The sequence below is a fragment of the Oreochromis niloticus genome, linkage group LG23, assembly GCF_001858045.2.
Source record: "Oreochromis niloticus isolate F11D_XX linkage group LG23, O_niloticus_UMD_NMBU, whole genome shotgun sequence".
Classification (NCBI taxonomy): domain Eukaryota; kingdom Metazoa; phylum Chordata; class Actinopteri; order Cichliformes; family Cichlidae; genus Oreochromis; species Oreochromis niloticus.
The window spans coordinates 14,013,422-14,040,685 of record NC_031986.2 but is presented as its reverse complement, the minus strand read 5'-3'; the positions used below and the strand labels follow the sequence as shown (position 1 = coordinate 14,040,685).

At 39.0% G+C, this 27,264-nt stretch overlaps 2 protein-coding genes across 5 annotated transcripts in view; both read right to left on the bottom strand.

Annotated features, from left to right (window-relative positions):
* Window positions 1-729: 729 nt before the first annotated feature.
* Window positions 730-27,264, bottom strand: part of LOC102081792 (OX-2 membrane glycoprotein) — a 32,487-nt gene continuing 5,952 nt past the window's right edge. Inside the window, exons 1-6 of one of the 4 annotated variants that reach the window (XM_025902783.1) lie at window positions 14,441-14,566; window positions 12,790-13,128; window positions 12,368-12,667; window positions 1,307-1,345; window positions 1,108-1,200; window positions 731-961 (exon numbers count right to left, since the gene is read on the bottom strand). In XM_025902783.1, the coding sequence (XP_025758568.1) occupies window positions 942-961; window positions 1,108-1,200; window positions 1,307-1,345; window positions 12,368-12,667; window positions 12,790-13,128; window positions 14,441-14,504 (855 nt within the window). In that variant the 5' untranslated portion in view covers window positions 14,505-14,566 and the 3' untranslated portion in view covers window positions 731-941. Of the gene's footprint in view, window positions 962-1,107; window positions 1,201-1,306; window positions 1,346-4,993; window positions 6,318-6,410; window positions 6,444-6,521; window positions 6,828-6,915; window positions 7,255-7,510; window positions 7,615-11,057; window positions 11,335-11,897; window positions 11,960-12,046; window positions 12,144-12,367; window positions 12,668-12,789; window positions 13,129-14,422; window positions 14,567-27,264 lie in introns of those variants that run through there. The other 3 variants (XM_025902782.1, XM_025902781.1, XM_019355234.2) reach the window with 3 other exon arrangements.
* LOC109199907 (OX-2 membrane glycoprotein-like) overlaps window positions 16,983-27,264 on the bottom strand; it is a 48,371-nt gene continuing 38,089 nt past the window's right edge. Inside the window, exons 1-6 of the mRNA XM_025902764.1 lie at window positions 21,571-21,739; window positions 19,108-19,446; window positions 18,686-18,985; window positions 18,568-18,606; window positions 18,375-18,468; window positions 16,983-18,011 (exon numbers count right to left, since the gene is read on the bottom strand). Coding sequence (XP_025758549.1) covers window positions 17,996-18,011; window positions 18,375-18,468; window positions 18,568-18,606; window positions 18,686-18,985; window positions 19,108-19,446; window positions 21,571-21,625 — 843 coding nt within the window. The 5' untranslated portion in view covers window positions 21,626-21,739 and the 3' untranslated portion in view covers window positions 16,983-17,995. Of the gene's footprint in view, window positions 18,012-18,374; window positions 18,469-18,567; window positions 18,607-18,685; window positions 18,986-19,107; window positions 19,447-21,570 lie in introns of the transcript that reaches the window.

Below are 27,264 nucleotides of genomic sequence, written 5' to 3'. Positions count from 1 at the left end.
TGGTACGGAAGTGGGGGAAGCAAGAAGAATGAGTTGAGTAAAGTTTGACTTATCTGACTGTTTTGTTTGACTGTGTTTGTTGTCTTCTGCTAGCGAAGATCTATGTAAATTTGACAAGATGAACGGATTCTGTACTGTACAGGAAAAATTGAAAATGGTCTACAGCCGATCAGTAAGAAAAAAAAGGGGGAAAAAAGAAAAAAACTATTAATAAGATGAAAGAAAGATGGGTTAAGTCTTACCCTGTATTCACCACAACAAACAACCTCACAAAGTGCGTTCAGTTTGTTATAACTTCATGTACACGGTGGAGTATCCGATTACACTAATTCTATAGAATTTTACAAAAAATAAATATTTTTCATAAGCAGTGCAGTGTTGTCTGTGTGTTTATCAAATCAAATATGAATGAAACATAATGCTAACAATATTTGATGGTTTGATTGATTTTCATTACTTGACAGAAGCAACATTCCTGGATTAAGTGAAAACTTTAACCATATATATGCTGTACATTTTTATACAGATGCTGATAAACTGAGTTGTAAAAATCTGTAAAATTTCACCACAAACTGAGAGCTTCAAGTTCAGCAACAGGAGCAACAACATATGAAAATATCCACCAAACCAATTTTAAAAAAAAATCTTTTTTATCACCAACTTTTAATTTTCCTTAATAATTTACGTATTAAAAAAAAATTTACAAGTTATATAGTTAAATAGTAAAAATTTGCACAAAGAGCTGACATAGAAATTGCAGCATGAACACCAATAAATACTTTCTAAATGCTTCAATGAAACACGTTTTTGTGTTTTGTGTTTGTCAAACTGTAGCACCATTTTGTTGCCACACTTCATTAAAGAGAAATCAAAGCTGGTCAAGATCAGATCTTCATGCCAGTAAAGCCGTGAGCCCTGGAGCATCGTTTGACTGGTCTCTCTCAGGATGATCTAAAAGTTCCTAAAATAAAACAAAACAAGAGGATAAGAGTGACTTACAGCACTGATCTCATTTGTCTCACTGTGTGACAAATACAGTTAAAACTGCATAAACATTTAGCAGCTGAATCAAAATGACAAAATGTAACAGTATTTAACAAAGAATACCTGCTCTGAGATTTCTTTTCAGGCAGACACAGACGATTGCAGTAAAACAGGTCAGCAACAACGACACAAAGGATAGAATGACTAAAATCCTTCCTTTGAGAAAAACAGGAAACAGAAGGATATAATCATTTCAACATCTACTGAATAACAATAGACTAAACAAAAGAACTGGGTGTAAAACAGTCAAATGTTAACGCACCGAAGTTTCTAGGATTAGATCCAAATATCTGATCCAGACCTGTTAGAAGGAACCTCAACATTAAAATTGCAAAGGAATTACCGATTTATAAATCAGTAACTGTGAATGAGTTTCTAACCATCATCATCATAGACATCATCATACTCCTCCTGGACCTCAGGAATCGTCACCATCACCTCTCTGTGAGGAGCAGAGAGCACTCGTGCTGCACATCCCACCTGTGTGCTGTTGTTACGTGAACCTGAGAGCACAGCTGTAGTGGTGACAGTGAATGTAGCGTTGGTGTTGGACACACTGACAGTGTTGTACTGTGAGAAGTTGAGGTCTTGTTGTGAGACACTGAGTGTTACAGTGGGAGCAGGTCGACCAGTGGCTGAACAGGAAACAACCCACTCTTCAGTAGAGTTTGACTCTCTGACATCAACAACAGGTTCATGCAGCTCTGTGAAGGAGCAGGAAATATCATCACATGTTCTTACAAACACACCAACTGCTAACACATTTATGTCTGCTATGTTTGGTTGAGGCACTTGTTGTTGGTTAAAGAAGGTAAAAGTTCTTACCATAGACATGGAGGCAGGTTTGACCTGTGAAGGAGCCTTCAGGATAAGTGTTAAACAGACAGTGATAGCAGCCTTCGTCCTGCTGAATCACATCTATGATGACTATAGAGCAGTCCTGTAGACCAGTATATTTAAACCCAATTTTATCTGTAAAGCCATCATTCACTCTTGGACCAAACTGCTTGCTGTAGGTGGCAACATTTGTCTCCACGTCATGTGAGATTTTCTGCCATGTGACCTGAAGGACGTCTTTAGTCTCCAAGAGCTGACAGCTGAATTCAGCATCTTCTCCCACTGCTGCCAGCACAGTCTGCTGTGTTTGGATCACTGCTGTTAGAGCTGTAGGAGATAAAGATCAAGGTTGAAGAACATTGAATATTCTGTTCAAGCTCAACTTACTGGCAAAAAAAGTCCAGTGTCACCAGGTCTCGCCATCATTCTCCCACTGTGCTATGGTCCCTCGTCTTTTGGCCCAGCATTTTGAGTTTGTTTTTCTTTGTCCTTAGTTAAGAATGTTCTTACTTAATATTTTTTAACAATGTGTAGTTATGTTTTTGGGTTATATGTTTGAGCTTTTACTTTTTTAGGGCTATAATTATTTCCGAATGTTCCGTTTATCCTGCCTCACCTGCTTCCTGTATCTTGCTACCTCACACAGTCTCCGTCTGTTTGACGTGTTCTCATGTTTTAGTTATTTCCTGTTTATTGCTCTTTCGCTCGGTCCCAATCACCTTTCTGTGTGCATATATACACCAATCAACCATACTAGCATTATAAGCACTGACAGGTAAAGTAAATAACACTAAATATCTATTAATCATGTGCATCAGTAGCTACTCTGTAACAACTACTCTTATTCTGCATTTGACACAAGTCAGGATTAAATGTGTGGTGCATTTAATCTGTCTGCTTAAACAGACCTTAATTACAAACTTTCATTATGCCAGGAACCCTTCCTAAATCATAGGTTTGTACACATTTCAGCTCAGTCGCCAGTGAAATCACCCTGCCTAATCTTTAACATGTTCTGTATATAACAACATGACTGATCTTAACTTTAAGAAAACCATTAAGAGTTAGTGTTTGCGTATCAAACAATAACAACATTAAATGTAAAACAGGCAACAAAACAAAAACATCAGAAATTTATAATTATATACCTTCAAAACATAACATTGAATCTGTTGCTGGCATTGAGTGCAAAGCCATTGTGATTTTGTTCCAGTCTAAAGCTCTTATTTTGTTGCCTACAGAGTCAAAACTATATTTTAATAATGTATGTATTAATTATTTAATTATATTATAATTTTAGTATTTAAATATTTAAAATGTATTAATTAACCGCAAAATATTATTTGGGGTACTGAGGTGATGCTATGCCTCTTCCACTAACCACTACAGCACCCACAAGACCTTTTCTGGCACAGCCATATGTGAGAATATGAATGTCCCCAAAGCTAGAGAGCAAATGTATTTATGCACATGGGAAAACAGCCATAATTTGTCTTTGATGGCAGTTGGAAAACCGGGTGTAGTAGTCACTCCTGTCCAACTTGAATTGTGTCAGATGAGGAAAACGCACAGTTAAAGACAGACTCACACACCTACTGTCTGATGACAAAATAAATCATTCTGACGCTTTTATTAAAGTCAAAAAATAGTTTTCTGTTTATATTCAAAGTCAGTATATGTAGCAGTGATTATGGTATCAGTACTGTGTGTGGGTGTGAGAATTAGACCTTCTTTAGAAGTTCAATGATCTTTATTCTTATCAAAGGCTAGAAAAACTAGTCAGAATTACAAGTGTGATGATAAGCTTGGTATGTATCAATAGAGAGACTGACATGTGTTAATAGGGCTGGAGTATATTAATTATTCCCAGCATATCGAGAGTGTGTATTTGCTTTAATTTACCATTTAAATAAAACTACAATACATTTAAATTTTGTAATGAGCTGCTGAAGCTGGATAATTCACCATCACACAATAGTATAATTTTAAGTCTTCAGGAAATCATAAATAAACTAATCTAATAATTTTGTGATCTAGACAGAAAGCCTATTTTAACTGATAATCTCTGAGTTTAATACATTATACTCCATACTTGCACCACTACAGTATTCAAAGATAGTTCATCTTAATGATCCATCCTACCACCACAACTGAAAAGAGTTATGAAAGGCTACTTGCTTAAAAATGTAAAGAAATTATCTTTCACTGTATGTAATGACCTAGCTCATACGCTGTCATTAATATCCAGTTTCCTCTCACCTTTGTCAAAGAGCCCAAAAATAAAAACAACGGCAACATAATGTAAAACTCCAACGTTTGCCATTTCATTCAGTACGAAATGATCTGAAAGGTTGCTCAGGAGCAGCATGTGTGACTCGTTTTCCCTCTTTCTATTACAATGGTGCACTCATGATGAAACTGAGATTTCAAGTGTAACCAGTTTTATCTTTAATCTCTTCTCACAGCCTAATTCAAATGTGAGAGGCATTAAACGTAAAAATTTCAAATTTTTACAGATTATTTTTGAAAGTTTTGTATCTCTGTGTTCATTTGTGATATATTTTTATGTATTTGCAACTAAAATGCATGTTGATGACGTGGATCCTAACCTAGTGTTTAAACTATGATGTTGAACTGAGCAAACTGCATCCCATAGCGTAAAGCTACAGTATCTTAGCAACTTAACTGAAACTCCTTCAGTAAGGGAAAAAAAAACAACCTCAAATCGTAATCTCCAAAAGTTGATTCTGTTCATCTGGACGTAGCGTTTTCAGTGGGAGAAACGTTTCGTCACTCATCCAAGTGACTTCTTCAGTCTCAGCTGACTGCAGGTTTACCCAACCTTATAAACAGTACATTTGCATAATGACTGAAACCAGCCCACTGATTCAAATCGTAATGACTGTGAAACAAAAACACTACACACAAGTGAAATCAAAAACACCATTTAAGATATTTAACTGGTTTAGAGAAAGTAAATATATGGAACATTAGACAATAAATAGTTAATGATACATAATCAAGAAGAATGTCTCAGAGGATGTTGTGGAGAAACTTTAAACACAATCACACCCCAGGATAATAACACAGTGTTTGACTGGGAGTAAAATAGTTGATCTCATCAGCAGGGTCTGCAGTCACAACAACAACCAAAAGAACCAAACAGCCAAAACAGGACGACAAAACTAATTTTATTTCAGTCATTAAAAAAGTCATCTGGTTCTTCATTTTAGGTCATGGAAAGTCAAAGAATATGTTCCAATTTCTGTCCAATAAATTCCATTCACAACATTGTACAGAATGAATAAACTAAACCAACATTTGTGCTAATGGTTCATCCAGCGCTACAAAGGATGAATCATTTGAAAGCAACCACTGTTTTATTAAAAAGACACCAGCATTTATGTCAAGTATGTTTGTTTGAGGCAAATGTCCTGTTCAAGTTCAACACAAAGACACAAAAAGTCTATTGTTGCCACCTCTCGTACATCTGTGACACACATTTTTACCTTTTTTTCACATTCTGTCTAAACAAACCTGATGCCAAAATCTGGACAGGATCAAAATATTGGTAAATAAATTAATAAATAGCACAAAGTACTGTTGTAAAAATAGCATTGCAGATTTTAACATTTCTTTCTTTACTATGCTGTAGTACAACAGTTTATCCAGCTTTAGCACCATTTTGTTTAGGGAAGGCACTCCTGTAAAATGTAAAAAAAAAAAAACCCAAAAAACAAAGCAGCCAACATTCATCAAAATTAAGTTTCATTGCTGGTGAAGGTAACAGGCCCACATCATCTTTTACCTGGAGTCTCTCAGGAGCTGTTCACTTTTTGAGCTGATTGTCACTTTAATACAAAATACTGTAGCAGTACTCTGTCAGTATTAGAAAATCTAAGTATTCTGAACAGAGTAACAACTTGGTGGAAAGATCTTCAGTATTCCATCTTCTATTAGTTCACAAAACTTGCGGCGGTTTGGCGCCTCACTACATATCTTACTTGCTCATTAATTACAACCCAATCAGACATCTCAGCTCATCAGGTTCAAATCTTTTAACTCTTCCCAGAGTCAAATCTAAGTACGCTGAAGGTGCTTTCATTTCTTCTTGTCTACATGTTTGTGTACATGCAGAAACAGACTCAAAACCTTTTGACATTGAGTTTTTATGTATTGAAATGTCCCATCGTCACTGACTTAATCCTGTTTCTGATTTCAGGTTCCAGTAATTTCAACCTGCTTGTGTAACTTGCTGAAAGATTCAAGAACAGTTAAATCTACACAAATATGTATCAGCTGACTCAAAATGACAAAGAGCGACACAGTATAACAGGATTACCTGCTCTGAGATTTCTTTCTAAGACAGACAAAGATGCGTGCAGAAACACAGGCGAACAACAATGCAGAGGATAGAATGACTAAAATCCTGATTCCTGTGAAAATAGAAGAGGTGGACGCTATTATATTTACAAAATCAACAGATGGAAAAGAAAAACGAGCATTAGTATGTGTAAATTGCAACATACCGGAATTTATGTAATTAGATTTCTCATCCAAACCTGGAAGCAGAAACCCAAACATTCAAATCACCGAGTAGTCATCATTTTATAAATCATTACTTTGAAAGAGTTTCTCACCATTGCCATCATCATCCTTAAGAGGAATCGTCACCATCACCTCTCTGTGAGGAGCAGAGAGCACTCGTGCTGCACATCCCACCTGTGTGCTGTTGTTACGTGAACCTGAGAGCACAGCTGTAGTGGTGACAGTGAATGTAGCGTTGGTGTTGGACACACTGACAGTGTTGTACTGTGAGAAGTTGAGGTCTTGTTGTGAGACACTGAGTGTTACAGTGGGAGCAGGTCGACCAGTGGCTGAACAGGAAACAACCCACTCTTCAGTAGAGTTTGACTCTCTGACATCAACAACAGGTTCATGCAGCTCTGTGAAGAATCAGGAAATATCATCACATCAAATCACTACATTATTTTGAGTCTCCTGTTGTTTGTTAAAGAAAGTAAAAGTTCTTACCGTAGACCTCAAGGCAGGTTCTACCAATGAAGGAGCCTTCAGGATAAGTGTTAAACAGACAGTGATAGCATCCTTCGTCCTGCTGAATCACATCTATGATGACTATAGAGCAGTCCTGTAGACCAGTATATTTAAACCCAATTTTATCTGTAAAGCCATCATTCACTCTTGGACCAAAGTACTTGCTGTAGGTGGCAACATTCTTCTCTCCATCATGTGAGCTTTTCTGCCATGTGACCTGAAGGACGTCTTTAGTCTCCAAGAGCTGACAGCTGAATTCAGCATCTTCTCCCACTGCTGCCAGCACAGTCTGCTGTGTTTGGATCACTGCTGTTAGACCTATAAGTAGATATAAATAAAGGAGTGAAGCTAGAGAAATATTCTGTTAAACACTTACTGAAAAAGAAAGTCGAGTGTTACTCCGACGGGTCTGACGTGACACACATTTTCACCTTCACCTTAATAATTCTCCCACCACCACAAGTAAAATCCTTTGAAACCTGAGCCCGTGCCTGTGAAAAATGAAAGAAATGAATCATCACTGTTTAAAAAGGCCTAAATCTCAAATTGTAATCAACATACAATTTTATCTCACCTTTGTCAAAGTTCCCAAAAATAAAAATTGCAGCAACATAAGGTAAAACTCCAATGATCGCCATATCATTCAACGTTAGGTGAGGTGTAAGGCTGCAGAGGAATAGCATGTGTGACTTGTTTGACCACGTAATGGGAAAGTCAAGAGTAGGTTTAAACTTCTTTCCAGTAATTTTCATCTATTATACCTGTACCAAATGAACCAACCAATCAAAATTCGTTTTGAGCTAAGAAAATGGGCTCTTTGTTCACTTTCTGGTTTAACCAGTTGTTTAACGTCTTCCAAGGTCTTTCTAACAGAGCAGAAACGACAGAGGTTAAAAGTTTATGTAAAAGGTCAAATGTTTTCAGAAATATTAAACTCTGTGTTGTGTGGTTATGTTTTTATGTATTTGCAACTAAATTGCATGTTGATGATGTGGATCAAACTAGTGTTTAAGCTATGACGTTTAATTGAACAAGCTGCTTCCCATATTGTAAAGCTACAGTATCTTAGCCTAACTGAAGATCCCTCAAAAACGAAAACATACTGAATGTTACTTTATTTACATCTTAATGTCATAATTTGAAATAAAAACACTGTACACAAGTGAAATAACAAACACAGTTTACCATAATTAATTAGCTGGACAAAATTAAATATGTGGAACATGAGACAATAAATTGTTACATGAACATGCACATTTATGATGTTTCTGGGGACATTGTAGAGAAACTATAAAGACAATTACACCACAGAAAAATGACACTGTGTGACTAAAGGTGTTGCACTAATAGGATCTGCAGTCACAAAAACCCAAAAAGATCCAACAGGAAAAAACACTGAGGAAGGAAACACATTTTATATCACAAAATATGTCACCTACTTGACCTCGTTATATGAAATGGAACAATGAAGAAAGGTTTAAACTTCAATACATTCCATCCACAACACAGACTACTGAATGAAATAAACAATCAACCTTTGTGTTACAGGTTCATCCAGCTGGTAACACCCTATTCAGTATGTTTGTTTCAGGCACTAAGCTTCTACCGGTTTCACTTGTCTGAGAACCTTAAAGATAAGTGTTAAATAAACATCCTGGCCTCATCCTGCCCCGTCACATTCCTGATTATTATACAGCAGTTCTGTACAGTATGTTGAAACTTGAGTAAAGCCATGATTCACGATCTGACCAAAGTACTTGTTGTAGTTCCCATTATGGGAAAATGGTAGATGTTATTCAAGTCATGTCATGTGATCTAAAGGACGTCTTTAGTCTCCACAAGCTGACAGCTGAATTCAGCATCTCTCCCACTGCTGCCAGGACAGTCTGCTGTGTTTGGATCACTGCTGTTAGAGCTGTATAACATATAGTTCAAGGTGTGAGGGACTTTAAATATTTTGTTCAATTTGAAGTCCAACACAGAGGATAGACTTGTTAAAATCTGTTCTTGGGGAAAACAGCCAGCTCAGATCCTCCCCTCACCCGAATGTCCAGAACATACGGATGCAGATCTGATGAAACAATGAAGGTGTGAGGGCCGAGAGTGTCCTAGTGCCACATGCACTTAAGGATATTAAGGACATTATGGTAAATGGCTTGTATTTGTATAGCGCTTTTACTAGTCCCTAAGGACCCCAAAGCGCTTTACATGTGCAGTCATCCACCCATTCACACACTGGTGATGGCAAGCTACATTGTAGCCACAGCCACCCTGGGGCGCACTGACAGAGGCGATTATGTTTGAACATGCTGTTTGTTATGGGCAAATTGTCATTTGATTCAGATCAGATCAGGCATGCCGCTCCTCCCAATCATCCCACTCCAGGTCTCACTGTCATTCCACACATGAGTGCTGAAGTCTTCCAGTAGGATGACAAAGTTTCCACCTGGAGCATGCTTGAGCATCCTACCCAGGGACTCCAAGAAGGCCAGCTATTCTGAACTGTCATTTGTTGGGTAAGCTAGACAAGACACAAGAGAGGTGATGTTCCATGTCCCAGTCGTTTGTTCCAGTAGCCAGAGATTGGTCTGCCAGGGTCTCCGCCCTTTGCCACCACCCAGCACAGACTGCACCTGACCCCCACGGCACTCCCTGTGGGTGGTTGGTCTACAGGAGGTCAAGCACATGTCTTCGTGCTGTGCCCGACCAGGCTCCATGGGTTAAGGCCTGGTCAACAGGCATTCTCCCTCGAACACCCTCCCTGCTCCAGGTCCCTAGTAATCCTGTTCCAAGCAGGATTGTAGAGAACACAGTTTTACAACAATTTTAAGTGTTGTAATTATATATGTCAATGTCTGTGTAGGTTCTCAGTCAGTCATCCACTGAACTGAAGAAGCCTCCAAGATGAAACATCTTGAAGAAACTTAAAGAAGCCCAGTCACTTTCTTTCCGAGCTCCTTGGACTATATGTATCTATTTATTGACGGACAGACGGACAGACGGACGGGCAGACGGACAGACAGACAGATAGATAACATAGTATACTTTATTAATACTTTATTAATCCCCCGTAGGGAAATTACTGTAGGGAAATTACTCCCTGCATTTAACCCATTCACTCAGTGGAGCAGTCGGAGGCCACCAATCCAACACCCGGGGAGCAGTGTGTAGGGACAGTACCTTGCTCAGAGGTACCTCAGGGTAGCCATTTGGTGGATTTAAACCCCCGGCCTTTTGATCATGGGGTTAACGCTCTATCTACTGACCTACCTACATACCTAACAAATGCTAAGAATTTTTAGTAATAAAGTCCATATCTGTTCTCTGTACACAAGTGGCACTCAAAAGCACGAATTTAATCAGTTTTTAAATACCATTTTAAATAAAACAAGACTTGGTTTTATCAGCAACACAATATACAAGTTAATCTCACTCTTTAAACTGTTGCTAATCAAACATCAATACTGAACCAATACCTGAAAAAGAACATTGAAATGGTTTATAATAGTGGACAGATACATCTGGACTGGTGAAAATGAAGGCTTTAACCACATGTGTTTATTTTTGGACAAACATTGATTTATTATTCTCTAAAAAAAACCCTCATCATTTTTATCATGAATGAACAGACACCTTTAGGGGCCATGTTATTCAATTTCAGCTTAAAATCTCTTGGGAACCATTTAAATTTGATTATGGTTGTTGGTATGATCAGTTCTAGCAACAAAAGAAATTCTGTCAATTGGCCAAAGTTACTGAAAAATAATTCATGATAGTCACTCCTGCTGACTTTCAATTAAAGTGATTTAAAATAAGTCAAATTCAAATCTAAATATCTGTAACATGAACACAAAACATCACTTTATATGGTGAATTTTTATTTTCTTGCATTTTCACATTTTTTTCAAACATTAAAAAAAAAAATGTGTAAAAAAGTAAATAGCACCAAGTACAAGAAAATTGAAATTTACAGGGCAATAGTTTACAAAAGTTTCAGCAACACATTTTAGTGCTATTTTGTTAAGGAACAACATGGTCACATAATTCCAAATATAAAAAGGTATAAAAACATTTAAAACTGGTAAAAAAAAAACCCAAACAAACAAACAAATAAATAAAATAAACATGATATAAATATATAGCACAAGGTGATGATATAAAAACTGCAATTTATGAGTAACAATTGAAAATTTCTTTAGTACAACTTTAGTGCAGTTAATAATCAAATTTTAGAACAATTGTTTTAGGAAATACACTCTTCTTGAAAAAAAATCAAACAAAAAAGCAAAAATTTGTCAAAATGTCATTTTGTTTCTATTGAAAATGAAGGACCCAGGTCATCATGTGGTGTCAGCAGGTATCCAGTTGTTATGTTGATTACCTGAAGGTGTTTGAGTCCTTTAAAATAAAAAAAACAAACAAACAAACATTATATCATTGCTCTGTCAGTATTACAGAATATAAGTATTCTAAACAAAGTAAACAAAGCTCAGTGGAAAGAGATATACATCAGTTTGGTTGACATGCAGTTTACATTAGATTACAATGGAAGTAAAAGAATTAAAAGAAGCTCTGAATGTAAGTCAGAAAACTCCAAATGTCACAACATATTTGTAAATTTTATTTTCCATTGCATGTTTTACTACTTTATAATTATAAATTCACAGTCTTAAAAGTCAACCTCTGACCATCTTCTTAAAATCTCTGCCTCTTAGGTGCTCATTTTATACCGAATTGTGTTACTGACCTTTTGCCAGTTCAGATAATTAGTTGTTTCTTACATTTTGAACTTTTGGTGTCCTCTGGCAACATTTTTGAGATGTGTTTAGACACACCAGAGAGAAAATAAGCTAAAAAATTTTTATAAAATTATTTTTACTATTTTCACAAAATAATAAAACTTTTTCAAAACTGGGGTTTTAACTTTGTAGGTGCAGAATGACGGATCACAAGTGACTTACTCTTGTATTTCTCGTCGCTTCAGGTAGGTATGATTCTCATCTCAACCTGCCTGTGTGACTGACTGTAAGATTGAAGAACAGTTAAATCTGCACAAACATTAATCAGCTGAAACAAAAGAACAAACAACAACACTGTTTAAGACGAGTACCTGCTCTGAGATTTCATTCTATACCCAACAAAGATGACTGCAGCAACACAGACCACCAACAACACCACAGAGGACAGAATGACTAAAATCCTGATTCCTTTGAGACAAACAGGAGAAAGAAGAATATATTAATTAGCACACCTATCAAAAGACAACAGACTCAACAGGAAAACTGAGTTTAAAACATAGAAATGATAACACACCTAAATTCCTATAATTAGATCCTGATTTCTCATCAAGCTCCAGTAGAAGAAAGTTAAGCGCTACAATAACAAAGTATACATCAATTTATAAATCAATGACTTCAAAAGAGTTTCTCACCATCATCATCATCATCAGGAATCGTCACCATCACCTCTCTGTGAGGAGCAGAGAGCACTCGTGCTGCACATTCCACCTGTGTGCTGTGTTTACGTGAACCTGAGAGCACAGCTGTAGTGGTGACAGTGAATGTAGCGTTGGTGTTGGACACACTGACAGTGTTGTACTGTGAGAAGTTGAGGTCTTGTTGTGAGACACTGAGTGTTACAGTGGGAGCAGGTCGACCAGTGGCTGAACAGGAAACAACCCACTCTTCAGTAGAGTTTGACTCTCTGACATCAACAACAGGTTCATGCAGCTCTGTGAAGGAGCAGGAAATATCATCAACATGTTCTTACAAACACACCAGATGCTAACACATTTATGTCCGCTATGTTTATCTGAAGCGCTTGTTGTTGGTTAAAGAAGGTAAAAGTTGTTACCATAGACATCAAGGCAGGGTGTACCAGTGAAGGAGCCTTCAGGATAAGTGTTAAAAAGACAGCGATAGCAGGCTTTATCCTGCTCCGTCACATTCCTGATGACTATGGAGCAGTTCTGTAGTCCAGTATATACAAACTCAACTTTATCTGTAAAGCCATTATTCACTCTCTGACCAAAGTACTTGCTGTAGGTGGCAACATTTGTCTCCACATCATGTGAGATTTTCTGCCATGTGACCTGAAGGACGTCTTTAGTCTCCAAGAGCTGACAGCTGAATTCAGCATCTTCTCCCACTGCTGCCAGCACAGTCTGCTGTGTTTGGATCACTGCTGTTAGAGCTGTGGGAGATATAGATCAAGCTGTGAGGGACTTTAAATGTTTTGATGCAACAATTAGTGACACAAATCTAGTAATGTTAGCTCTCATTATTATCCTCCCCCCCACAAACACACACACACATACACACACACACACACACACACACACACACACACACACACACACACACACACACACACACACACACACACACACACGCACGCACGCACACACACACACACGCACACACACACACACACACACAGACGTGAAACCTAACCTGTTTCCTAAAAATGGCATCCATTCAAATCCCTGCAAGAATACCACAGACCTCATGTGTTAATGTTAAATACATTACGTTCCGTTTTTTTACAATCTACCCTAATACCCAGGTGGGTTATAAGACATGCTGGGGAGAATTGTAACAATTAGACAAAAGAAACCAAAACCGAGTCCACACCAGAGAGCAGGCTTCAAAACAGTGGTGTATTGGAATAAAAGAAGAGTCTCTGTCTCTCTTTGACTGACCATAACTCAGATGTGCTCTGCTGTGTATGGATGTCTAAATTAGTTTAAGAAAACAAATATGAATACTCAATAAACAGTTAGTAAAATGCACCTGTGAGAAAAAGATATAGGTCTGTGTGGTGGGGTGGGGTCTGTGGCATGGCTGCAGGCAATGTAAGTAAAGTAAGTAAAATTTTATTTATATAGCCCCTTTGAAGACAAAGATCACAAAGTGCTTTCTGTGTTAGACAAAAGGCAAGTATTAACTCACTTAGAGTGATAAGATTCAGAACCCTGTCTGGCTTTCACTGAATTATGCCAGAGAATGCAGGAGAAACAAAGACAGGTTTGTGTTCACCCGTCACCAGTTAAATCACTTCCATGAACGTTAAATATGTTGGAAAATGTCAGAGCTTGTATAATAAAATGTGAAAACCTGTCTTCTTAGTCTGTAATTTGTTCTATAGATGGAAAAACATGGCTGACCACTGTGTCTGCTGCTGGGGCTGAGTTTGAGGGCATTGATGATTGTACTGCAGTCTGTGATTACAGCCACGAGTGGAGGGCACTGGTCCAAGATGTTTCACATGTTCATCCACATAATCCTGATAGTAACGCCTAAATACTCAGCTACACACTAAAAATACTTATCTTGCCCGTGGTTGTACTTGTATCAAAACATTATCTAAGCAACCTTAGCGACCTCTCCCACCACCACAACTAAAACGTGCCATTTCCTTATGAAGGAACAAAGGAAATTACTTTTTACTGTATAAAAACGTCAAACTCGCATATTATAATCATTACCTTGCAGTCTCTTCTCACCTTTTTCAAAGGCTCCAGAAATAAAAACAGCAACAACATAAAGTGAAACTCCAAAAAAGGACATTTCATAAAAACTTCATTCATTCAGACTCTTTGTCTGGCTCTCAGCTACAGTTACGGGTAAACTGTTCGTTGGTCTGTTCCGTAAAAACCTTTAACAACTTAGCTAAAAAGAAAAAAAAGAAATCACAAGATAATACATGTGAACATGATCACATAGTGTGAGAAATAACAACAAATAATAAAAATGATGTTCACTTTAAAGTGCGATATAAAAGAATGAGTCCTCCCCTCACCCCCGCCCGCCTCCCCTTTTTTATAATGGTACAGTCGATACCATTATAAAAGATCTGGCGCACGGAGCAGCTGCAAATTATTTACATGTAGATTTAAATCTGATTAAGCTCTCATGTTGAATTAAACTAGCTTCATCCCAGAGTCCACAGTAAACTCCTTCACTGGACTTTAGTTAGTTTATTTACATCTTCCTGCCACAGCACTGTACATAAGTGAAACCCTCCATTATTATCCATCCATCGTCTTCCCCGTTTTCCAGTTCATAGTCGCAGTCGTATCCCAGCTAACATACAGCGAGAGGCGGGGTACCTCCTGGAGAGGTCCCCATCCTGTCACAGGACCAACACACACAGAAAACCATTCACACTCACGCCGATTTCGAATCACCAGTTGAGTTATTCCAACTAACTGCATGTATCTGGACTGTGGGAATCCACGCAGATCATGGAGAATATATAAACTCCAGAAAGGCGACAGTCAGATGGTGGATTAAGACCCAGGACCTTAAACATGTTTAACTAGCTGACTAAATTATGATAAGCGAGACATTAAATTGTTTCATAACCATGAATAATGTTTCAGCACAAATTGTAGAGAAAATACAAACTACCAGAATAAAAATGTTGTCTTTATTAGCAACATCTCATACAGCTACAGCAACACTGTGGATTTTACCAACCAGCAAAAACACAAAGAGAGGAGGCACATTGTGTATCAATCGTATATTTCTGACAGGTTATTAATACAGGACTGAGGTCCAAACCTGACTCCAAACAAATCAAGCATCTCACCTTTCAGCTCATTTACCTCATTTTATTGACTTATTCTTAAAAACAAAACAAAACAAAATTACAGCCAAAGACAGTGAAATACTATAATTACATGCACATTCTGTGAAAACATGACATCTGTTATGTCGGCCTACAATATACAGTGTTACTGAGTTACACATGGAGCTGTACAAAGTTTACTGAGCCACAGCATCAAGATTTTTGTGTTTCAAACCACTCTTAAGTCCTTGAAATTAAAGTAAAACATACCTTCTCCACTACAACACAGAGCAGTGTCGCAAGTTTTCCTTAAGCACAGCGAGCAACGTTTGGTGATATGTGAAAACAAGGAAATGTCCTGCGCGCTGACGCTGTAGTCCCATCTAGCGGGCTCAGTCGGCAAGAAAGAGACGCGAATCCACACAAATGCAATGGTTTCAACCTAATATCAAGGCACGGCGTGCTTTGGTTAGTCCCCCCTCACTCTCAACACATAATGTGTTAAACTTTAACAAATGTGCTGCATCAGCTCAGGGACAACACATGTTGTATGCATTTTAACACGTTGTATGTGCTTTTAGACACTTTAAAAAAAAATGTATCCACTTTTACACACAGGTATCAAAATTCACACGAAATCTGTTGATTGTGTCCAACACATTTTTAACCCATCCTTTCAAAGAGTGCTGATGAGTTTCAGAGTTCGTATTTGAAAGGTCAAAAATATCAGCCAAACAATACAACAAACCATCATTTTTTCCACGATAAACATCTATAAAATCATTACAAATTGGGAAAAAATAAATAAACTGCACAAAGTACACAAAAATTGCAATATGTGATTAATATTTTCTGAATGCAACAGGTGTTTGTCAAGCTTGAGCACATTTTTTTTTACATATTTATTTATTTATTTTTTGGAAAGGCACACAAAAAGAAAAAGAAAGAAAAAAATTGTCAAAATTTACTTTTGTTGGTGGTGACATTGATCGTTTAGTTGGTGTCTTTCAGGAGGTGTCCACCTGTTGAGCTAACTGTTACTTTGTTTCACGCAAGATGTTTTAGTCATTTATTAAAATAAAACAAAACATTGTATCATTATTCCAAAAGTATCAAAGTATTTTAAACAGAGTAAAAGCTTATTGCAAAAAAATATACATCAGAGTTTAGTTGATAATACATTGAAAACTGGCTTTTAACACACCTAACCAAACATGAGAACCACAGAGTAATCATAACTTAATAAATCAGTGACTGTGAAAGAGTTCCTCACCATCCTCAGGAATCATCACCATCACCTCTCTCTGAGGAGCAGAGAGCACTCGTGCTGCACATCCCATCTGTGTGCTGTGTTTACGTGAACCTGAGAGCACAGCTGTAGTGGTGACAGTGAATGTACTCTATGTATATGTACATGTGTGAACTGTTTAAAATGATTTTCATTCTTGTGTTCTAGTCTTCTTTACAAACAGATAATCAAAAGCATCCATCTGATCATGATTTCTAAAAGATTTGTCGTAGACATCTGAAATAAACCAAGATGCACACAAGCAGGTTGATTTTGTGAAATTTATTTACCTTTAAAAACATATCAATCCAATCAGCAGTACAGTGAGAATGACAACAGTCTGCATGTTTTTAGACTGACAAACTGTAAGCCTGCAATATAGAGTTAAAATAACCTGCCATGCTCACAGAATACAGTCTGTTATCGTAATGTGTGCAAAGGAACTCATCAACATGGAGCAAATCTTTAGGACTACATGGAAACTTTCTTTAGTAAGTTCAGTATGACACAGAGAACTTACAAAATCTTAAAAGTTTTATTTAGTTTCGGGCGAAAAACTGACACTGACATTTACACATCTTTGAGGAGCACAGTGTTGTTTGCACATTTACCATAAGAATAAACCCTTATACCAACAATACATGAAAAAATCGTTGGTCTAGTTTTCCTAGGTTGAGAAATACCCCTACAATGAGCAATTTAAAGTTTGAACAATGTATATGTTGATTTTTTATATAAATATTGTTTTATTGGCCAGTAAATGTCTCAACATGCTCACCATGAATAAGCAGAGACCCCCAGTGGCCGTTTTGTGCAGTATCAGGTTTTCACGATTGTTTGTGTTACGAGCAATTACTGCAATAAAAGCAATTTAATCGATCAGCTGAAATTATTGACGAGAACAGTTTCATGTTAGTCACTCCTGCTCATTTTCACAGTTTTTGCTTCAAGTAGCTTAATATTAAAAAATCTGACAAAAAATTATATTGAATAAATATAAAAATAAATTAATAAAAAAGCAGAAACTACTGAAATAGAAACTGCAACATGAGTAAAAATGAATGTATTGTGTGTTTTTCAAACTTTGTTAAAAAAAAAGACCAAAAAACAAAAACAGAAAAAGGAGCAGTAGAAACAATTTGTCCAAACTTTTCTTGCTTGTAAAGGTGAAAGTCGTGGATTGCTGTAACCTCGACTGAATTAAGACGGTCCAGTTCTACAAATACCAAAAAAAAATGTTGCATGTCACTGTTAATACTGTGAAATTCAGAGTATTCTGGAAAGAGGGATGACTTGGAAAAAACAAAGAGATGTTTATGAGAGTTTGATTAGTCAGAAGATGAAGGAAGTGGAAAAACAAAAGTGTATATATACTGAAAAGATAAAAAGAAATAAGAAACAATCTGAGTGGAGTTTGATGGGATGAAGAATAACTTACTCCTGACTGTTCCTAGTTTAAGTTAACATTAATCATGAGTGCTCTCTGTCACAGACAAAAGATTTAAGAACAGTTAAATCTGCACAAACATTAATCAGCTGAAACAAAAGAACAAACAACAACACTATTTAAGACGAGTACCTGCTCTGACATGTTGTTCTATACCCAACAAAGATGACTGCAGCAATACAGACCACCAATGCCACACAGGACAGAATGATTGAAATTCTGATTCCTTTAAGACAAACAGGAGAAAGAAGGATATAATCATTTGAACAACTGTCAACAGACTCAACGGGAAAGATGAGTTTAAAACATACAAATGTTAACACACCTAAATTCCTGGGATTAGATCCTGATTTCTCATCTAGCTCTGGTAGAAGAAACATAAGCGTTACAATAACAAAGTAGTCATCATTTTATAAGTCAGTGACTTTGAAAGAGTTTCTCACCATTATCATCATCATCAAGAATCATCACCATCACCTCTCTGTGAGGAGCAGAGAGCACTCGTGCTGCACATCCCACCTGTGTGCTGTGTTCACGTGAACCTGAGAGCACAGCTGTAGTGGTGACAGTGAATGTAGTGTTGGTGTTGGACACACTGACAGTGTTGTACTGTGAGAAGTTGAGGTCTTGTTGTGAGACACTGAGTGTTACAGTGGGAGCAGGTCGACCAGTGGCTGAACAGGAAACAACCCACTCTTCAGTAGAGTTTGACTCTCTGACATCAACAACAGGTTCATGCAGCTCTGTGAAGGATCAGGAAATATCATCAACATGTTTTTACAAACACACCAGCTGCTAACACATTTATGTCCACTATGTTTGTTTGAGGCACTTGTTGTTGGTTAAAGAAAGTAAAAATTCTCACCATAGACTTGGAGGCAGGTTCTACCAATGAAGGCTCCTTCAGGATAAGTGTTAAACAAACATCGATAGCATCCTTCATCCTGCTCCGTCACATTCCTGATGACTATGGAGCAGTTCTGTAGGCCAGTGTATTTAAACCCAAATTTAACTGTAAAGTCAGTATTCACTTTTTGGCCAAAGTACTTGCTGAAGGTGGCAACATTTGTCTCTACATCATGTGAGATTTTCTGCCATGTGACCTGAAGGACGTCTTTAGTGTCCAAGAGCTGACAGCTGAATTCAGCATCTTCTCCCACTGCTGCCAGCACAGTCTGCTGTGTTTGGATCACTGCGGTTAGACCTGTAGGAGATAAAGGTACTTTAAATATTATGTTCAAGCTCAAGTCTATACTTACTCACACAGAATGTCCAGTGTAACGCATGTAACACACACTTATAACTTCCTTCTCATCAGACCTGCATCCACTCTGCAACAACTGTAGTGTCATTTTGTGCAAGACACAATGCAAATTTTTAGCTCATGTGATATATTAGATTTAAAATTTGTAACCCTTCCTGTATAAACAGACCCCAAAGTTTCACGCAAACCATCCAGGGAGCACTGGCAGCACTGGAAAAGACCACAGGTTTGAGCTCAGTCACACAGAGATCCAACAACATGTATATTTATTACTTTAAGACGAGCAGTGAGTCTAAGCACTGAATCTAAAACAGACAAAAGAAGAAAAACATCATGCATTTATACATTTTCATAACATAACATAGGTTCTGAGGTTGTTGAGTGTGAAAGTATTGATGATTTTGTTGCAGTCTTTGTCCTGTGTGAGCAGTGAAGATTTCAGGGTATTGGTTCAAGATGCAGACAAGAAAAACTGTGTTTACAACATACTGAGGTGACACGAAGTGTCAGAGCTCTTTATGTCAGTTTGTACTTTTCTATAAAACAAGTTTTGCAGGGCTTGATGAGGTACAGGAAGTCCTGAGTAGTGAACACTGTTACTTTTTCTAACTTAGCCAGCAAGCCTGGGGGAGCTTTACACACTCTTTGACTTCCCAAGCATAAATGGCCTGTATTTGTATAGCGCTTTACTTAGTCCCTAGGACCCCAAAGCGCTTTACACTACATTCAGTCATCCACCCTGTTGGAGCTTAGACAGTTTAGGCCAACATTTGCTGTGATCTTTAATTTGAGTTTCTAGTTATAATCTTCATTATTTTATGTTATAATGTAATATGCTGTGCTCCATAAATTGATCCTGCTTTGTTAGTCTTCTGTGTTGTTGTAAAGTGTTGGTAGATGTCGTGAAGGGAGTGTGTATTTGGCCCGCATGTGGGGGGGGGATGAAAGGTTAGGCAAGTAAGCAGGACGTGGAGCAACAGTTTTCTGACCGTCGCCGTTTATTGTGATTTGTGGTAACAAAAAAGGAATGTAAACGGAGATCCCACCAGAGGCATTTGTTTTGTATTTTTTTGGATTGTATGGAGCAAATAAATGTTTTCCTTTTTTACATTCGCCTCGTTTTTGCTACCGAAAGGGATACAAGCGATATAACAAGAGCACGAGTCAGAAACTTTACGTCCTGCAGAAGCGGCAAAGAAGTACCGAAGGTTGCCGCTACACACCCATTCACACACACATTCACACAGCATGGACGTTTACTGAGTAAAAGTGATTAGAAAGAAACCATAAAACGGAAGCTAAATACCTGAAAGTCATTAGCAAGCTGAGATCAATGCCTGCCCAAAATGTAGATTTAACTATGAATATTGAATTCTGACACTTTTCACACCTTCAAAGTCAGTGTTACAGATCCACCTGACAGCCCAGGTGGCGGAGAGATTCAGAGAATGTCTGCTTTATTAAAAACTATTCTTCCGTGATGACCTGAACTCGGTCTGAATCTTGAACAGGGTGCTGAAGAATGCAGTCAGTGACTTATCCTATATAATAACCCTATGACGTGTGAAAATGCACTAAAAAATAGAAATAATTACGGTTCTTCAAACTCAATAAACACAGAGTAATAATGTTAAATGAAATGCAACTGAAATACAAAAAAAAAAACTTTCGTTTGACCAGATTCCATTAAATGCAACATTTTACACTGTACTTATGTGATCACGCGTTTTCTTTTCTAACCTCTTCCTCTGAGTACTTTCCTCTACAGACCCACACTCTTTAATCTTCGGCTTCCACCAGTCGATCGATTCACTTAAACACGACTCACTTATATGAGTAAATAAACCATCATGTGGATAAGAGAAAAACTAAGAGAATGTTGAATTGTCAGCAGCTGTCAACACATCCCAACTCCTACTAAGTTTATTACCTCTTTCTGCCGCTCCATTTGACCGAAACCACCCATCAAAACCACTTTCTGCAGTGAAATACACTACAGATGCTCACCACAGAGCCATAAATCGACACGCTTTAAAGTCATAAAGAAAACAGTATCTCTCTCACCTTTTGAAAAGATCGCGACCAAAGAAAAGATCAGTGTGATTTTACGCCCTGCCATGTTGTCTGCATGCCCCGGAATTTAAACATCCACGATCTCACCGTGTGTATGTGAAAACAAGCTCAATGTTTCATGTCTTGGCTGTGCTAATATGCTAATGTGCTAATATGCGAAGTGCAGGAGTAAGAGAAGGCGGGGTGGGTGGGGGTGGGGGGGGGGGGGGGGGGGGTTCTAAATAAAGCACATTTCATTCATAATATCGTCAATCCAAGCCCATTATGTCAAAATTAATTTTTCCTGGGTTGTGCGAAATCGCAGGGAAAAAACTACATAAACCGAATGTGCGCACTAAGGTGCGGGTCTATTAGTTAACGTTGTGATAATTTTCTTGGGAGGGGTGTTGATACGGAGTGCAAAATGAACACCGATTGAAGATGGACAAGAAAAAGTCAAAGCCATCAGCTGCTCAGTTTAGAAAAAGAATAGTAGAGGAGGAGAAGCGAGCAAAAGATGAAGGTAGGCTGATGTGTCATGGTGATGAATAGATGACGAATTATAATAGCTGTTTGTTGGCCATTTGCATACTATGCTACACTAAAACCGGACGATAGTAGAACGTTGTAGTCTAGCTGACCTTGCTAAAAAAAATCCCTTAACTATTAGGCTGCATTATTTTAGAACGTTATCTTACTGTAATTACAAAGTAATGCATTACAATTGTCATAAACACCATAACTCCACGTAAGCATAGAAAGAACTGGTAGTGAGGATTAAAAAGGTGAAACAATTAGCAAACAAGAGACGGCACATCTGCAGGCTGAGAAAATAAGATGGAGAGCGCTGCTGACTCATAACGCAGGGTCACATTAACCGTGTCCAGAAAGGCACTTGCAGTCACAGCAGCTAACTCAGTCACTATGTACAAAACGAACTCATTGATTTGTTGAGTAGCAGGATCACTTCAACAATGGTTGATGATATCAAGCTTGCAAAGTCTTTCTCCATAATTCTTGATCGCACTCCACATATTAGCCGCACTGAACATCTGTCAGTTGTGATTTGGATTGTGTCATTTGGATTGTTGACAAGAGAAGATAGTGAGAGAGGCTTTGATTGAGTTGAGAGACCACACCAAAGCCCGGTCCTGAGGAGGTGGGATCATATAGATTCAGCATTTGTACAAGGGTGTGGTATGACATCCTGAATCAAACCCACAATGTGAGCAAACTCATACAGTCTCCTAGCACGCATGCATGTGGATGTAGCGGTCAATCTCCTCAAAAAGACAGAGCGAGGTCTCCACAGCTACAGGGCAACGGGCTTTGCATCTGCACAAATGTCAACCAAGGATATGTGTGAGGACATGAACATAGAGGCTGTTCTGCCACAGAAAAGATTGAGATCTACAAAGCAGCACTTCTCTTATTGTAGCTCTCTTCACGACAACACAGACACAGGTCGGTTCTTTGAAACGGGCGTTTATTACTTGGGCTTTCTCTCCTCAGCTTCACCATCACCAGTACGCCGATACGCCAATACGCCGTGAGAACTGGTCACGAGCGAACAGTACAACCAATTAGCAACTTTACAACAGTACACATATTAAGTCAAAACACAAATAAACATTTCTCAAATGACAAATACCTCGTTGGCTGCTTGTCCTGAAAAGAGGTCCTTAAGTCTTTGTGTTGCCTTTTCTTTTAGTCAACCTTTAGCTTAAAATCGCTTCGTGAGAGACGTATGCTCCCTCGCAGTCCATGAAAAGTCTCGTGTACTCTCGTTAAGGGGTATTCTCACGAGACACTAGCTTTTACACTTTACACATGTACATTTCAAATAAAGACATTTTAACACAAACTATTTATGTATATATTCTTGAAATTATGTAACTTATTATAAATCAGTCATCTACATCATGAAATCTACACAGAACATTTTAACAGCATTTACACTCCCACCAAAATCACTCATTGACTTAAAATGAGAGATTTTCCTCAATGAAAATTATAAGGAAGTGATGTGTGAGTGTACATTTAAGTGTAGGTCATTTAGCTTTACGTGTGTTTTAGGTGGCCTCAAGTAATGTAACTACTTTGTGAACAGGCCTCTCAAGGTAAACTGATTTAGTGATTGGTTTTCCCTTATCAAAGGTAGTGTCACTGAGCAGAAGCTTTAGCTTTCGCACCTTGCCATCTGTGCTCGGCAGGGCTTCCACAACCCTTGCAAGCTTCCACCGGTTTCTTGGTGCACTGTCATCCTTTAATATTACAATGTCATCTGCTTGCAAGTTTCGTGACGTCTTCTGCCATTTCTGCCGTTGTTGGAGGTTTAGCAGGTATTCTCGTTTCCATCGTTGCCAAAATTCATTGGCCAAAAACTGCACTCTTCTCCACCTTTTGTGCAGATAGAGGTCTTCTTTGCAGAATTGTCCAGGAGGTGGCAGAATTACAGATGACTTCATGGTTAGAATGTGGTTGGGAGTGAGGGGTTCCGGACCAGTAGGATCGTGAAGATGCTCGACACTTAGTGGCCTGCTGTTGATTATGGCCATTGTTTCATACAGAAACGTTCTTAGAGTTGTGGTGTCAAGTCTGCTGGCGGACTTGTGGAGCATAGCTATCAGGATGCTTCGGATTGTTCGAATCTGGCGCTCCCAAACTCCTCCCATATGACTGGCTGATGGGACATTCAGCACAAATTCACAACCAAGCGCCCTTGTACGGTCTTGATCCATTCCTTCAAGCAACTCAGAAAGCTCCTTTCTAGCACCAACAAAGTTTGTCCCTCTATCACATCTTAGCTGGCGCACGGGTCCTCGAATAGCTATGAATGATCGAAGTGCATTCATGAATGCGTCTGTTGTCAAATCGTCAAGGGTTTCTATGTGAACTGCTCTAGAACATAGGCAGGTGAATAACAATCCGTATCGTTTCAACTCTCTCCTTCCTTCCTTCACAATAAAGGGGCCAAAACAATCAAGCCCACAATAGGTAAAGGGGGGGGATGTCTCACTTCTCTCTCCTGGTAGATTTGCCATTTGTTGAACCTCAGTTGTTCTTCTGTATCGTCTACATTTTACACACTTGTAAATGTGTGAGGAGACCACACTTCCACATCCTAGGACCCATATTCCATTTGCGCGCAACTCATTCATGGTCATGCCCCTTCCTTGATGGTGTATGTGCTCATGATGATATTTGACCAGCAGAGCTGACACATGAGATTTTTTCGGAAGTATCGCAGGATGCTTTACATCATGGTGTAAGGCTGACTGAGACAGCCGTCCTCCCACCCTGAGAACATTGGTTTCGTCCAGGAAAGCATTCAGCTGGTGTAGCCTGTTGTGCCTACTCAAAGTGTGTTCCTTCTTGCCTCTTATTTTCTTTATGTCTTCAGCAAACGCGTCTTCTTGTACGAGTTTGATGATGAAGATCTCTGCTTCTCTTCGTTCTTCAAGATTAGTCGACTCGTTAGTTCTCGACTGAAATCCCTTAAACTCTCTGACAAATCTCTTGAGCCTGGCAATTGCTCTCACCACTCTGGACCAGTCAGAAAATTTAGATAAACGGTTAACCATTGGATTCTGTTCTCTTGCTTTAACTGCATGAACATGTGCTCTCCGAAGTTCAGGATCAGTAGCCTCAACTTCTCCCACCATTCCCACTTCATGTGGGAGATTTTGCTGCCAAAGGAAGTTGGGTCCTTTCAGCCAGTTAGATTCTTTAATTTGAACTGCAGTCAATCCTCTTGAGGCTCCATCAGCTGGGTTGTCCTCAGAGTTGACATATCGCCATTGTTCAGGTTTGTGCTAGATCTTATTCGCTGGATGCGGTTGGCCACGAATGTTTGGAACCTTTTAGCATCATTGTTCACATAGCCAAGGACCACCTTTGAGTCAGTCCAGTAATACTCTGGCACATTTTCAATCTCCAGCTCGCCTCTGATGATATCACCAATGCGGACTGAGGTCACAGCTGAAGATAACTCAAGCCTTGGGATGGTTGTTAGTTTGGTAGGGGCTACTCTTGCTTTCCCCAAGACAAGTGAACAACTTATTTGTCCTGTTTCACTCACCGCTCTAAGGTATGAGCATGCACCATACCCTTTGAAGCTTGCATCGCAAAAGTTGTGAAGCTCATATAGTGAGACTTCACCAAAGTTTGATGGAAGGTAGCTTCTTGGAATCCTTAGAGCTGCCAAATGAGGCAGATCTTTGAGCCATGACTCCCATTGTGGCTGGATGTGCTCGGGGAGAGGTTCGTCCCAGCTTACCTTGTCTCTACACAGTGTTTGAAGAATCTGTTTGCCGACAAGTAGGAATGGAGCCACAAAACCTAGTGGATCATAGACTGAGGCAACAGTTGAGAGAACCCCTCTCCTTGTCAGTGGGTTTTCTTTTACCACCACCCTGAACTGAAATTCATCCGCCTCAACACACCACTGAACTCCAAGTGCTCGCTCGATATGAAGTTCTCCTAGAGCCATGTTTAGATCTTTGGTCTGAGCACATTCTTGTGGTGGAATTGTTGCAATCACACCCTCATCGTTGGATACAAACTTATGTAGCCGTAGATTTCCTGTTTTGCACAGAGCTCTTGATTCCTTCACCAGGCGTATGGCTTCAGCAGTCGACCTTACACTTGTCAGGCCATCATCCACATAGAAGCTTCTTTGGATGAACTTGATGGCTTCTTTGCTGAACTTGCCTTGGCTTTGTGAAGCTAGGTACTTCAGTCCAAAGTTGGAGCAACCGGGGGATGAAGCTGCCCCAAAGAGGTGTACCTTCATCCTGTACACCGAGGGTTCAGAATCCAAATCACCTCCATCCCACCAGAGGAACCTGAGATAATCTTGATGTTCCCTTGCAACGTGGAACTGGTGAAACATTTTTTCGATGTCACACATTATGGCTATAGGACCCTTTCTAAATCGACACAACACACCAACTAATGTGTTAGTCAGGTCTGGACCTGTCAAGAGATGGTCATTTAGAGAGGTTTCTTGGTAGCGTGCCGAACAATCGAAAACCACACGGATCTTCCCGGGCTTGTGGGGATGGTAGACACCGTGGTGTGGTATGTACCATGCTGGCTGGTTGTCTAATTCAGACTGTGGCACCTTCTCAGCATCTCCTCTACTTATGATTTCATTCATGAAGTTGACATAGTCCATGTAATATTGCCCATTTCTCCTCAGTCGACGCTCTAATGAGCTGAGCCTGTGAACTGCACACTGTTTATTGTCTGGAAGATTAGGTTTGTCTGTCTTGAAAGGAAGCGGAAGTTCATAGTGGTCATCTTCCTTCTGTCTTATTCCAGCCTTCACTTTAGACAGAAAGAGGAGGTCCTCCTGAGAAACTGGATTATCATCTGCTGAGTGATCTGTGAAATCTGATTCAAGAGTCTTAATTATGTCAAGTGGGTTGATCTCTTTGACTTGAGTCCTGCACGCAAAGTGCACTTCCTTCTTTAGCTGAACTGATGGATGCACAGTCGGTGTCACTTGTCGTACTATGATTCTATGACTGAATCCTATTGGATCGCTTTCATCGCTTGTTGAATGTGAGCAACCAACAATGCTCCAGCCCAGATCAGTCCGCTGCGCATATGGATGACTTTCGTCACCAGACAGGATCTCTCTTGGGAGGAGGGCCCGTTGACAGTTGTAGCCTATAAGAAGGCCTACTTCGCAATCCAACT